At 44.8% G+C, this 13,356-nt stretch overlaps 1 protein-coding gene and 1 long non-coding RNA gene across 2 annotated transcripts in view; one reads left to right on the top strand and one right to left on the bottom strand.

Moving 5' to 3' along the window:
• Window positions 1–1,063, top strand: part of LOC143513177 (uncharacterized) — a 4,165-nt gene extending 3,102 nt beyond the window's left edge. Inside the window, exon 2 of the long non-coding RNA XR_013130608.1 lies at window positions 731–1,063. This is a non-coding gene — a long non-coding RNA (uncharacterized LOC143513177). The remainder of the gene's footprint in view (window positions 1–730) is intronic.
• Window positions 1–13,356, bottom strand: part of asic1a (acid-sensing (proton-gated) ion channel 1a) — a 15,142-nt gene extending 1,786 nt beyond the window's left edge. The window contains exons 1-9 of the mRNA XM_077004276.1: window positions 11,845–13,356; window positions 10,374–10,569; window positions 5,259–5,406; window positions 4,286–4,413; window positions 3,356–3,506; window positions 3,011–3,067; window positions 2,574–2,727; window positions 2,255–2,346; window positions 1,739–1,818 (exon numbers count right to left, since the gene is read on the bottom strand). Coding sequence (XP_076860391.1) covers window positions 1,739–1,818; window positions 2,255–2,346; window positions 2,574–2,727; window positions 3,011–3,067; window positions 3,356–3,506; window positions 4,286–4,413; window positions 5,259–5,406; window positions 10,374–10,569; window positions 11,845–12,224 — 1,386 coding nt within the window. The 5' untranslated portion in view covers window positions 12,225–13,356. The remainder of the gene's footprint in view (window positions 1–1,738; window positions 1,819–2,254; window positions 2,347–2,573; window positions 2,728–3,010; window positions 3,068–3,355; window positions 3,507–4,285; window positions 4,414–5,258; window positions 5,407–10,373; window positions 10,570–11,844) is intronic.

The raw sequence follows: 13,356 nt of genomic DNA, 5'->3' as shown, positions 1-13,356 counted from the left end.
AGAGAGAGAGAGAGGGTGGGAGAGAGGGAGAGGAAGAGATCTTCATTTCAGGATCTCTGATGGAGAGGCATTTAAAGCTCGGTTTACCATCAACCATTACGTGCTGATCAATCTTAGGCTGTTAGGCTTTGACTGAGCTCACGACATAAGTGCGTTTTGCCAGTAATCATGGTACATCACCATGACAACAGCCTTATTACCCTGAAAAAACAACACAAATTGATGGGGTCTGGACCAACTCAGTGGCAAAATGAATATATATATAATATGCTTAAATAATACAAACAAACCTATATATATAGTAGTGGTGGGCCGTTATCGGCGTTAACGGCGTTCGATAATGTGATACTCTTATTGGGCGATATAAAAAAATATTAATCTATTAAATTAATCTATTAATAGAGTAATCTATTAATCTATTAAAATATTAATCTATTCTTAAAGTTGGGTTGGGAACTGGGTCAAAATAGGTAAGCAAACTGATGACTTTCACCTTGATAGTTTAGCTTGGGTGTATTCCTAACCAAATTGCACAGTAGGGGGCGAGAATGAGTTTTCAAACCTGTGAATTACCACCCACAACGAATCGCACGTGTGCTTATATGGATGCAGCCACAGAGCCGCCAGGTTTGCTTCATGGAAAATTCATTTTTGAGAAGCTTCCTAATGGAGACATTGACAAAACTAAAGTTGTTTGTACCTTATGCAATGCGGAATTATTTTATTGTAGGAGTCTATCAATCTGAAGTACCATTTAAACGCAAAGCACCCGTTTGCTAATGCTGCTGACGCTGGGTCAAGCACTGATGCAGCCCAGGGGAAGAGTCAACGCCACGGAAAACAGGTTAAATGTACTAAATGTTTGCTTACATTTCAAATCTCATGTTTAGCTGAATAAACATGTTATCAACCCCTTTTAATGTAATGTAGGCTTACAAATTCATGTTTGACTGAATATGCCCTCTTACAATATGTAGGCATACAGTACTATTTTCATGTTTAACTGAATAAACCGTGTAGCCTACATTTTAGGCTACATTTTACACGAGTAGCCTACATTTTATTGAGCATGTTTTTTTTCTTCAAGTATTAAAGTAGAACAGCTTTCTCAAGCAGTCATTGATGCATTTTGGAAACAGGAGATGCGCCCCTGGTCTAATGCACCCTCTGTATTAAGAAACCCTATCTCAAAGACTGACTTTTAGTCATTACTTGGGTAGCACGCATATTCTGAATGAGCCATTGTAATCTAGATTAATTTCAAGATTTCAGTGAAATTAATCTAGATAAAAAAAATTAATCTATGCTCACCCCAAATATATATATATATATATATATATATATATATATATATATATATATATATATATATATATATATATATAATTATATGGGTGGAGTTAGCACATGTTTTTTAAAAGGGGTCAGGTCAACACAACCTTTTTCCTTTAAACGTTTTGTTGAGTTGTTACAATCACACCATCAGAAACCTTAATAAATGTTGACTTAAATAAATAATAAATACACATGTTTATACTGTGATTATTTCTGGGTGGCTGTTTATGTATAACCCTGATTACACAAGTTTGATTTTTATGTGAAATATGCATGCATTTTTCCTACTGTATCTTGGTTAATTAAATTGTGGTTGTCAGATTTTGTACAGAGAGCAAATCTGGTAAAAGAGCTTCAATTCTGAGACATTCTGCACAGGGGAGACCAGTTCAAGAGTTCATACCTCGTACAGATAGTCAAAGAGCTCCAAAATAGTGAGAATACTTGCTCCAATAAATAGTCCCATCTGTCCTCCAATATCACCTGCATACACACACGCATGCACACACACACACACAAACACACATGATAGTGATGACATTGGTGAACAGCAGACTAAAGGACACATTACTGATTTACAGTCAGGCCATTTTAATGAAAAACTCTCTTAATCACTGGCTGATCACTGGCTGAATGTGTATTTTCTCTCTCTTCTCCATTGCCTGTTCAGGACTCCCACTAAATCTACAAAACCTTTCTGTTCAGGCGCAGGAGCTGGGCTGGTGACAGTCGCTGTGTCTGCTCTCTTGTTTTCATTGTCTGAACCCTATTTTTCTTCAGCTAGCTGTTATAAACCGAACCAGAGTTGGCTGGTCCAAAATCTATAAAAAACACAAAACAGCGCATGGCTGGACAGACACTAGAATAAACATGTGGATGAAAGTGTGTGATTCCTTTCCTGGCCTGCAGGGGGCCTTACCCAGCAGCCCGGCCACCTCGTACGCTCTTTTCTGCTCGATGGTCTCATAGTTCAGTGCCTCGAAGAAGACGTCCAGCACCAGAACATTTTCTCTGCAGAGCAGAACAGCACTCGGTAGGCATGTGTAGTCAAGTGCATGTACAGTCACACCACACACACATACACACACACACACACACACACACTCAGTGTCACGCCACACACACACACACACACTCGGTGTCACACCACACACACACACAACACACTCGGTGTCACACCACACACCACACGTCAGCTCCGCAGCACGCAGTGACCTCGAGCCAACCTTGCCACTCACATGATGTGCTTCTCGGTCTTGCCGAATTTCTTGGCGAGGTATTTGGTGGAGGCTTTGCTGGGGATCTTGACGAAGGAGAGCTCCTTGCTGTAGCGCGTGGTGTTGCACGGAGTGTCACACGCACAGTACTCACTATCCCTCTCCACCAGGAATTCTGGCAAGAACCAGCAAAAATTTGACCTCTCAAAAGTGCTCGATCTCTGCCTTTCAGGCATACTGGTCAAATTGCTGCTTACTCTGGTGTCTGTTATTAAGGAGCTGGCTTTAAGAAATGTACACATACATATGCAAAACAAGTGATCATATGTTATTGCTATAGTCTTCTCCAGACCACAGATTTATGCTCCATATTCCCTCAGACTCTCACACACAACCACACAGACACCCTCTTCTCTTGTAATAGCCCTCTGTAATTAGTGATGTTGTGACCTTCTTACCCAGGGCTGGGTCTGCACACTCCTTATACAACTCGGGGGCGCAGTATGGTGCATCACCTGAGGGGGGCAGTAGAGAGACATCCACAAACATCTCATTTTGTTACAGAAATTACAGATTGCACAATAATATGCACTGAAGTTCATTCTGATTCATTAGCACACTGAGCCCAGACAGCCAGAGCTGAACTGGGCCTGAATGAGGAGCCCCAGCTCCACGTCCCGGGCCTGCACCGGGGCGCGCTAGCACCAGCCTACCACCTAGGAGCCCCTCTGCTGCCTCGTCCAATGGGGTGGCGCAGCAGTGACAGACGGCCGCGTACGTCCCGCCTCCACTCGGCCTCCTACCTGGCATGTAGACTGTGCGGCAGTTGCAGTTCTCGACCAGGTAGCGCGTCTCACAGTCGATGCGGCACGCACTGATACTGTAGCTGGAGAAGAAGTCGGAGTGGAGCAGCTTCGCCTTGCAAGTGCCCCACGGAGGGGGCAGATAAAGGAGCTGGACACAGAGAAATGAATGAGACATACACACGGAGGAGACACAGAGAAATGAATGAGACATACACACGGAGGAGACACAGAGAAATGAATGAGACATACACACGGAGGAGACACAGAGAAATGAATGAGACATACACTTAGAGGGGACACAGAGGAATGAATGAGACATACACACAGAGGGAACAGATAGAGGAGCTGGACACAGAAAAATAAATGAGACATATACATGGAGGGGACAGATAGAGGAGCTGGACACAGAGAAATAAATGAGACATACACTTAGAGGGGACAGATAGAGGAGCTGGACACAGAAATGAATAAGACATACACATGGAGACAGAGAAATTAATGAGACATACACACGGAGAAGGCAGATAGAGGAGCTGGACACAGAGAAATGAATGAGACATACACACGGAGGGGACACAGAGAAATGAATGAGACTTAGAGGGGACAGAGAGAAATGAATGAGACATACACTTAGAGGGGGCAGATAGAGGAGCTGGACACAGAGAAATAAATTAGACATACATTTAGAGGGGACAAATAGAGGAGCTAGACACAGAGAAATAAATGAGACATACACATGGAGGGGACAGATAGAGAAGCTGGACACAAAGAAATAAATGAGACACACACACACGAACACACACACGCACATGCACAAACACACACACATGCACACACTCACACACATACACGAACACACACACATACACACACACACCCACACACACACACAGATGCATGCATATGCATGAACAAACACACACACACCCGTTGCTCCTGGCAGGACACGAAGGTCTGGAATCCTGGGGCTACACCAAAGCCCAGCTGATCGATGAACGGTGGTTCCTCCTGGCTGTGAACCTGCACTTTGACGCCGGCTTCAAAAGACGTCTTGTCTGACAGAGAGTGTGTGTGAGAACACAGGAAAGAGACAGAGTGACCGGCAACGAAATGGAAATTGAAAGACAGTGTGACAGAGAGAGACCAGGCAAGTGAATGTGTGTGTGTGTGTGTGTGTGTGTGTACCTCTGTCTTCAAAATGAAAAGAAACGACACATTTCTAGAAATATAAAGTAGTAATGCAAATATTTCAGTGTTCTCATGCCGGGCCTCCATGCACAGGTGACTACCGGACCCGTGGGGGGGACAGGGGTCCTGTGTGGGGGGACAGGGGTCCTGTGTGATGGGGACAGGGGTTCTGTGTGAGGGGGACAGGGTACTGTGTGAGGGGACAGCGGTCCTGTGTAGGGGGACAGGGGTCTTGTGTGGGGGGACAGGGGTCCTGTGTGGGGGGGGCAGGGGTCCTGTGTGAGGGGGACAGGGGTTCTGTGTGAGGGGGACAGGGGTCCTGTGTGATGGGGACAGGGGTCCTGTGTGGGGGGGGCAGGGGTCCTGTGTGAGGGGGACAGGGGTTCTGTGTGAGGGGGACAGGGTACTGTGTGAGGGGACAGCGGTCCTGTGTAGGGGGACAGGGGTCTTGTGTGGGGGGACAGGGGTCCTGTGTGGGGGGGGCAGGGGTCCTGTGTGAGGGGGACAGGGGTTCTGTGTGAGGGGACAGGGGTCCTGTGTGAGGGGACAGGGGTTCTGTGTGAGGGGACAGGGTACTGTGTGGGGTGACAGCGGTCCTGTGTAGGGGGACAGGGGTCTTGTGTGGGGGGACAGGGGTCCTGTATGGGGGGAGGGCAGGGGTCCTGTGTGGGGGGACAGGGTCCTGTGGGTTGTCCTGTCCAGGTGGTCTCACCTGTCTCTCCCCACACGGGCAGGTACTCGTCCTGCTGAATGTCCAGCATGACCTCCAGGCCGTTGCCCATCCCCCCCTTCATGGTGACCAGTGGGGGGCCGTTGTCACCCGAGTTAAATGTGTAACACTTTCCATAGCGTGTGAATACCTGTGAACACACACACACACACACACACACACACACACACACACACACACACACACACACACACACACACACATATGAACACACACACACATGAACACACACAATAGCACACACACAATACACACATGCACAAACATACGCTCACACATGCACACATGCATGAACATATACACGCAAACATGCATAAATAAGCACGCACACAACCACACACACACACACACACACACACACACATACACACATGTATACACACAAATTCTCATTCGTATCTGAAAACACTAAACATACGCAACGTGCCTGTTCATCAGATATGAACACAAAACCAGCCACACTGCCATCTCCCTTCTGAATATTTGACAGTAATTAAAGTTTATTAAAGAGTTGATACTGCAGAACACACAGAGAGTATGAGGGAAATAGAAGGAGAGAGAGAGAGAGAGAGAGAGAAAGAGAGAGAGAGATTGCTCTAGTGTAGCCTCTGCTTTTTACACACACACACACACACACACACACACACACACACACACACACACACACACACACACACACACACACACACACACACACTCTGTGTGTGAGGGATATTGGGAGAGAAGTGACACATCTCATTCTAGTCCTTCTGAGAATCATTAGAGAGATTTGGTTGCTATGGAAACAGAGCACCCACTAAAGGAAACAAAGAGAAAGACACAAACTCTGATTATCTTTCGTTCCTTTGATAAAATATTAAAACTACAAAGGGTCCTGTCTGAACATTAGTTCAGGGGTACACTGTGTGTGTATGTTCAAGAGCCACTGAGTGGGTGTACTGGCCTGTGTGAGTGTAATGGCTTGTGTGTGTGTTGTGGTTATACTTATGTGTGTGTGTGTGCATGTGCATGATGAGTATGCTAAAGCATGTGTGAATGTGTGTGTGTGTGTGTGTGTGTGCGCGCGCGCACGTGCATGCATGCGTGTGTGTGCATGCATGCATGTGTGTGTGTACATTTGAACTTGTTAAAGCCGTGTAGTGACTAACCTTCATAACTGTGCTGGGGTCTAGCTGACACAGAGATGCTAAATCTACAGCTAATGATCCCCCCCAGTGCCCCAGGTGCTCTGAGAAGTATCGAATACCTTCATAATGAAATCTATGTCATTAACAGAATGGAATTTGCTAATTTCCCCAGAAAACAATATTACATAAGTTTCACTTGAGCTGTTTTTGTGTGAAATGTAATAACGTGTAGGCATTTGATCTTTGTAATACTGTTAACAAAGTCAACAACAAACACACAATTTTTCCCCAGTGGGGGAATCAGTGATCCAGATTCCAGTGATCTTTTGTGATCCGGACTGGGGATCTTAATTTCATCCAATTTTCTCAAGATGAGCTGAAGTTACAACCAGACCAGGACAAATATGACGACCCAGTGTTGTGTAGTTCTGTGTGTTTTATGACCCAGTATTGTGTAGCTGTGTGTGTTTTATGACCCAGTGTTGTGTAGTTCTGTGTGTTTTATGACCCAGTATTGTGTAGCTGTGTGTGTTTTATGACCCAGTGTTGTGTAGTTATGTGTGTTTTATGACCCAGTATTGTGTAGCTGTGTGTGTTTTATGACTCAGTGTTGTGTAGTTCTGTGTGTTTTATGACCCAGTATTGTGTAGCTGTGTGTGTTAAATGACCCTGTGTTGTGTAGTTCTGTGTGTTTTATGACCCAGTATTGTGTAGCTGTGTGTACTTTATGACCCAGTATTGTGTAGCTGTGTGTGTTTTATGACCCAGTGTTGTGTAGTTATGTGTGTTTTATGACCCAGTATTGTGTAGCTGTGTGTACTTTATGACCCAGTATTGTGTAGTTCTGTGTGTTTTATGACCCAGTGTTGCGTACCTCTGTGTGTTTTATGACCCAGTGTTGTGTAGCTGTGTGTGTTTTCCTGCTCACTTCCGAAGTAGGCACCAGCCATATTGCCGCTGGTTACAGAGCCAGGTCCTTCTCCCTCCTCCCCAGCTAGTGTGATCAGTGTTCCTGACTCACCACCACCCAGAGCAAAAGGTCCTCACTGGGCAGGGAGGCCCAGCAGGAACGCCTGATTGCAAAGCTGTGTGTGTGCCAGAAATGAATGAGGCATTGGGGGGAAATATGTATAGAAACAGCAGGAACTGTGGAAAGCGGTCATTATACCATACTGTGAGAAGAAGAGTGACAAACAGAGAGAGAGAGAGAGAGAAACAAAGAGAGAGAGACAGAGGGACAGCAGGAAACAGAAAGAGAAAGATCAAAAGGGAGAAGACAAAATGGCAGAGCAGGAAAGAGAAAGAAAATGCAGAGAGAGCAGAAGAAGTGAGAGGGAGAAAGAAACAGACAGGGACAAGGAGAGAGCTGAGGACGTGAGAGGAAGAGAGAGAAAGAATAAAAGAGAGGTAAGAGAGAGAATAAAAGAGAGATAAGAGAGAGAGAATAAAAGAGAGAGGTAAGAGAGGGAGAGAATAAAAGAGAGAGGTAAGAGTGATTAAAAGAGAGGTGAGAGAGAGAGAATAAAAGAGAGAGGTAAGAGAGAGAGAATAAAAGAGAGAGATAAGAGAGTGAGAATAAAAGAGAGAGGTAAGAGATAGAGAGAGAGAATAAAAGAGAGAGGTAAGAGAGAGAGAGAGAGAATAAAAGAGAGAGGTAAGAGAGTGAAATGCTGATGAATATGCGCGTGTGACATAACTGACTCCAGATCAGTCAGCATCATAGCTAATGTCCCAGGCTGAGAAACACATTCTGCGTCTCTGCAGAGGAGATAGTGGGGGGAAGCATTTGAAACATGGACATGCAACCTTCAGGACTTACTACAAAAGCCAAAGTCCTGGAATCAAGCATGAACACTTGATCTAATATGTTTGGAAAATCTGAGTATAAACTGCAAAATGTTAGATTACAGTCTGATCCTGTAACACACAAACTGCTCCTTCTCCGTTCCTGCCACGGCAACAGCGTTCCACAAGTCTGTTAACAGCGTTTAGGGGGATTAACTAACACAGACTGACAACACTAATCTTAACATGCTGTCTGGAGATTAGAAACGCTTGTCTAGGCTTGGTTATATTTTGTAATGTTTAGAGCAGAACAAATAACAAATTATGTGCGGAGGGGTCATCCTAACAGTGACACTGCTGAAGTCAGAAGGGGAAGCAACTCCATGACACTGGTATTGTTAGCACAGAACTCCACCTATTTTACTCATTTGATGGTTTGTACAGGGAGGCCACTCTCATACCGCCACATCGTTATGACACAGACAGGGTCAGATGCTTGCAGCTAAAATAATCGAGTTTATTAGATATGAAAAATATAAAAATTGTAATAACCAGAAAACAAGGATCTAAAAGCCAAAGGCATCATGAAAGTAACGCCTTCCAAATATCCAAGAAGGAGAAACACAAAATACAGAGAAAACAAACTGAAAGGGCAGAAGACATAAATCCAAAAATGAGCGAAGGATCAGAACAAAGAGACAAAGATCTGGCCAGCACCCAGAGACGTAGCAGCACACCCTCGCACTGAGAAGCTTCACAAGACCAGAGTAAATAGGCAGAGATGTTAGGAAACAGGTGAGATCTGAGTCTGGTGAGGAGGAACCAGTAGATGAACGGTGAACAGCTGAATATTCCTCCAAGTTCTGCTTACCAATTCTGCTCTGATGTCGTTAAGTCATGCAAGACAAAGAACATCAACCGCGGAATTGTGGGTCGCATTCCACCAATCACTGCTTATTTAGTCATTCTAATTCATTCTTTATTGCTGTCAGAGCACACAACAAAATGAGTTACACATGAATAACCATTGTACTGGCAAAAATGTGTATTGTGAAGCTATGCTCCCCCATAGTGCAAATGTTAATTTAACACACATTCTTTTCATGGACATTTGTGTGAGTCACAATACGAGTCCCATGTAAACAGCATGTTCTTCAACTCCATGAGACTTCTACTGTTTCCTGTGTGTGAACGTGGAGGAGAGCGAGAAGGAGCACTGTCTCTGAGCCGCGGAGAGCTGTGTGCTCCACACAGCTATTCTCCCCCACAGCAGTGAGCCCATAAAGACAAAGAACACGACGCCAGGGGCTCAGAGGCTCATGACACCTCCATCACACCTCTCGGCAAATATAATATTTAACACTGACCTATTTTAAAGGCTGTGGGGCACAGGACTTTGGAGCCACCGAAATAGTTTAAAGGGAAGAGAAGGAGACGCAGCGCTGACTGAACACTCACTCATCAAACCGAAGGCAGCGTGTGCCGGGAACCCGCCGTGTGGAGCAAGGTTTGGAAAAAAACAGCCCATAGCTCTGTGCTGGTGTATGAGGATGTTAATTTGTGGCTGTTAATTTGTAGCTGTTAATTTGTGGCTGTGAATTTGTGGTTATTAATTTGAGGTTGTTAATTTGTAGCTGTGAATTTGTGGTTGCTAATTTGTAGTTGCTAATGTGTGGTTGCTAATATGAAAATGTGAAAATAATGCACATATGGTAAGTAGGACACAGCCACACTGGGGATGGGACATTTGAAACTGGTTCCCCTGGAGACGGCACCGAATAAGTATCCGAGTGTGTGTGTGTGTGTGTGTGTGTGTGTGTGTGTGTGTGTGTGTGTGTGTGTGTGTGTGTGTGTGTGTTTTCCCAGGTAGCTGTCGGCAGTGTAAAACCCTCATATGTTCCCATATCAAAATGCTAGTGAGCATTCACTTCATAAGTCTGGCCACCACTGAGAAAGACATGTGTGAGTCTGGACAGATGACATTGTTTAAATGTCAGATTCTGTTCGTGTGTGAGTCAGAATGTGTTCTGCTACAGCACCATGGACAGCAGCCAAAAGCCATTAAACACCTTGGGGAAGATACGCAGGAGAAAAAAGATCTATGATAATTTAATGATCCTCGGCTAACGGACTGTGTGATGTAATTGAAAATGGCTCCTCTGTGACTGTGTGGACCGAGACTCACCACTTTGAAGTCTTCAGGTTGACACGGTAACCCCCTGAAGTGGCACGAAAGGAGCATGTCTCTGATGTCATGTCCTGTTCGGTTATAGAACTCGTGCATGTTAAAGGGGCGTGGCTTGAAGTTCTGGAAATCAGATTTGATCTTCAGAGCCTCCAGAACACTTTCGTCAACCAGATGCGCATCTCGAATCTCATACCTAAAAATGCAGAAAAATGAGAAAGACAGAGAAAATGTCCAATATAGAAAACCTTGTATTCTTATAGCATAAAAGTGAACTGAAAATGTGTCTTACTCAGTCTGAAAGCATACTATTGGATGTGTGCTAGGTCATGAATAAATAATACTTTATTTGATTAAATGCTTGAGACATTAATTATGAAAATGATCAAAAATGATTCGGTACTTTCGGTGTAAATGTGAAATAGCCAAAGAATGGCACTTACATGACAGAAAAAAGTGTATCTAGAAGTGTGTGCATGTGTAAAAACATGTATGAGGGGTATTGAAGAGTGTATGTCAGAGTGTGCGACTGTATTAAAGTGCAATATTGGGGATGGTGAAAACCAATAGATCATCACATCCTCCCGAGTCCCCTCAACAGTGCATTACCAAAATGTGCACAGTACTGCCAGCTGACCAGTGCCAAAGACAGCAGAGCCAAAAATGGAATTTAATTTAGAGGATCTGTGAACAGCCCACCTCATCAGACTCTGAACCACCACCCCAGTGAGAAAATTAGCCACCTGTGACCAGTGAAGTCTGAATCTCAAGACCACTCTGATTTTTAAGAGCTGTAATGATACCCTTTAGACCAGAATGGAGCTGCCACTTTCTCTCTGTGATTAGTACAATCAAACACTCAAACCTTCCTGAGTCTGTATGTGATCACAAGGGACACACTCCAGCAATGGAGGCCTACAGAATATCAAAGGTGGGAAGCTTATGTCTGAATGTGATCATCATTAAAGGAGAAATACATCTTTTTCAATTATTCTTCTTCATATTTTTTGTATTGTCACCTGTTGTCTGGGTGTTTGAGTTTCTGTACTAAATAATTTTTTTTATGTGGCTACCTTCATGTGGGACCTGTTTTATGGCGCACAAACTAGCTAGTTTGAGGACTACAGGGTCGGAAGATAAATAGCTATATATTCTCAGTGCATAGAGAATATATGTCCTCGGATATTACCTAAATTCTCGAACTTTATCTAAATCGCCTTCAGTGCATTTCTAAGATGACATTTGCATTTCCGCCTCCCAGCTGTTTACTTATTTCTTAAACGAATTATCTCCACAGGATTTCAATTAAGGTTCGGCGTTTGAGCTATGGTGTTAGTTTGCGTTTGCGCAGTCGACGTTTAATTGGACTTCCTTAAGAGCTATAATCTTAATCTTGGAGCTGGCGCGGTACATTGCGCCCTCCTCGGTGTGAGTCACACACCTGCCCATCGGAGCGCACGAGCTCACGCACCTTGAGTTGAGCAGCGCCAGCAGCTCTCCCGCGTGGTACAGGTCGTTGCGCGTGACTTTGCTGAAGCGGAAGGAGTTTAGGTTGCAGATCGTTATGGCGGGAAAAACCATGACAGGCGTGGCGATCTCGTCCAGTCTGGTTACGTGCGGGTACTCCAGGTAGAACTGGACACGGTCGACGCAGACGTAGAGCAGGAGCGTCAGTGAGCTGATGAAGACGAGCAGCCACAGGCAACACCTCGCCGTTATCCGGTCGTATGAGAAAATGTGCGAGATGCCGTGCAGCGTGGAGGTGTGGGCGAACACCTGAAGCGGGGGTGGACGCTCGCAGTCCGCGTCCACCGGCTCCACGTTAAGATCCATCATCGTGGCTGTCTTCATGCAAGAGCGGCGAATCTCTCGTGCTCTAAAACACTTGCAGTGTGTACATCGTTTAAAATGGCCAAAACAATATATTAAATGTGTTTTTACAGGGAGCGTTTAGGGGTCAGCTGGGGTTCTGGAAGCTGGTAATTTGAAAATGGGTCATCACGCACTTTATAGCCTGTTGGCTATGAAATTCAGGGGCATAAATTCAAGGATGCACTCCATAACAAGAGACGTTTGACATCGTTCAGTGCTCGGGCTCAAGAGCCCAGATCCACATTTTTGAGGTAATTTTTTCAAGGTAATTTTCTGCCCACGCGTTTGAGCTCCGTGTCGTCTGTGATTTTAGAGTTACGGCTCACGCGCCGTCGGATTAATAAGAGAAAGAAACTCTTCACATAACACATGGGTTAGTTCACCTAACACTGGGGTTAACACGAGGAAACTGCGACAGCTGCGACTGCCTTGCTTTTTAAAACTAAGAATGATCAACAATTGTTTATCAAAGACCAGAAGACAACGAGCCCCAGACCGACCTAAACGAACGTTTCTTCAGCACCGTACTCACTGGCGTGACAGAAACGAGGAGGAAATCGTAGCTTAAATTGCTACAAATCACCTTCTTAAGATGTCAGTAGAAAACATTGTCTCAGGGAATTCCTCCGGAGATGTGATTTAACTATATGAGCGCGCCGCATCCTAGCGCTACTTCGGATAAACTAAACAAGAGCATAATGATTTATTTCAGTCAAATGTCCAGATCCGATTCTTTCAAAAAATAGCCAACCGACCTGGTCAACCATGTACGGGAGTCTCAGTACGTCCTTCTGGAAGAATGTTCAAAAGCGAGTAGTAGATGCGACGCTTGAGTCGTGATGTTCCTCCCTGACCATACTGGCGCATGTGTTTACAAATTCTCACTTCGAAGCTTTGATGGAGACGTGAGCTCTAAGGGCTTCGCTCTCTCTCTCTCTCTCTCTCTCTCTGTCTCTCTCTCTAACACACACACACACACGGTACAGTACTGCTACACTGAAGGAGAGATAGGGCATATGGCAGGTGCATCAGAGAGGAAGCCCTACACCTGCATTTATACGCCTGCATTTGTAATTATTACAATTAGTTGCTTCATTTAGTTGTATCTTGT

Source organism: Brachyhypopomus gauderio, chromosome 4, assembly GCF_052324685.1.
Source record: "Brachyhypopomus gauderio isolate BG-103 chromosome 4, BGAUD_0.2, whole genome shotgun sequence".
Taxonomy (NCBI): domain Eukaryota; kingdom Metazoa; phylum Chordata; class Actinopteri; order Gymnotiformes; family Hypopomidae; genus Brachyhypopomus; species Brachyhypopomus gauderio.
The sequence above is the reverse complement of the archived record's forward strand: the minus strand, read 5'-3'. Positions and strand labels throughout refer to the sequence as shown.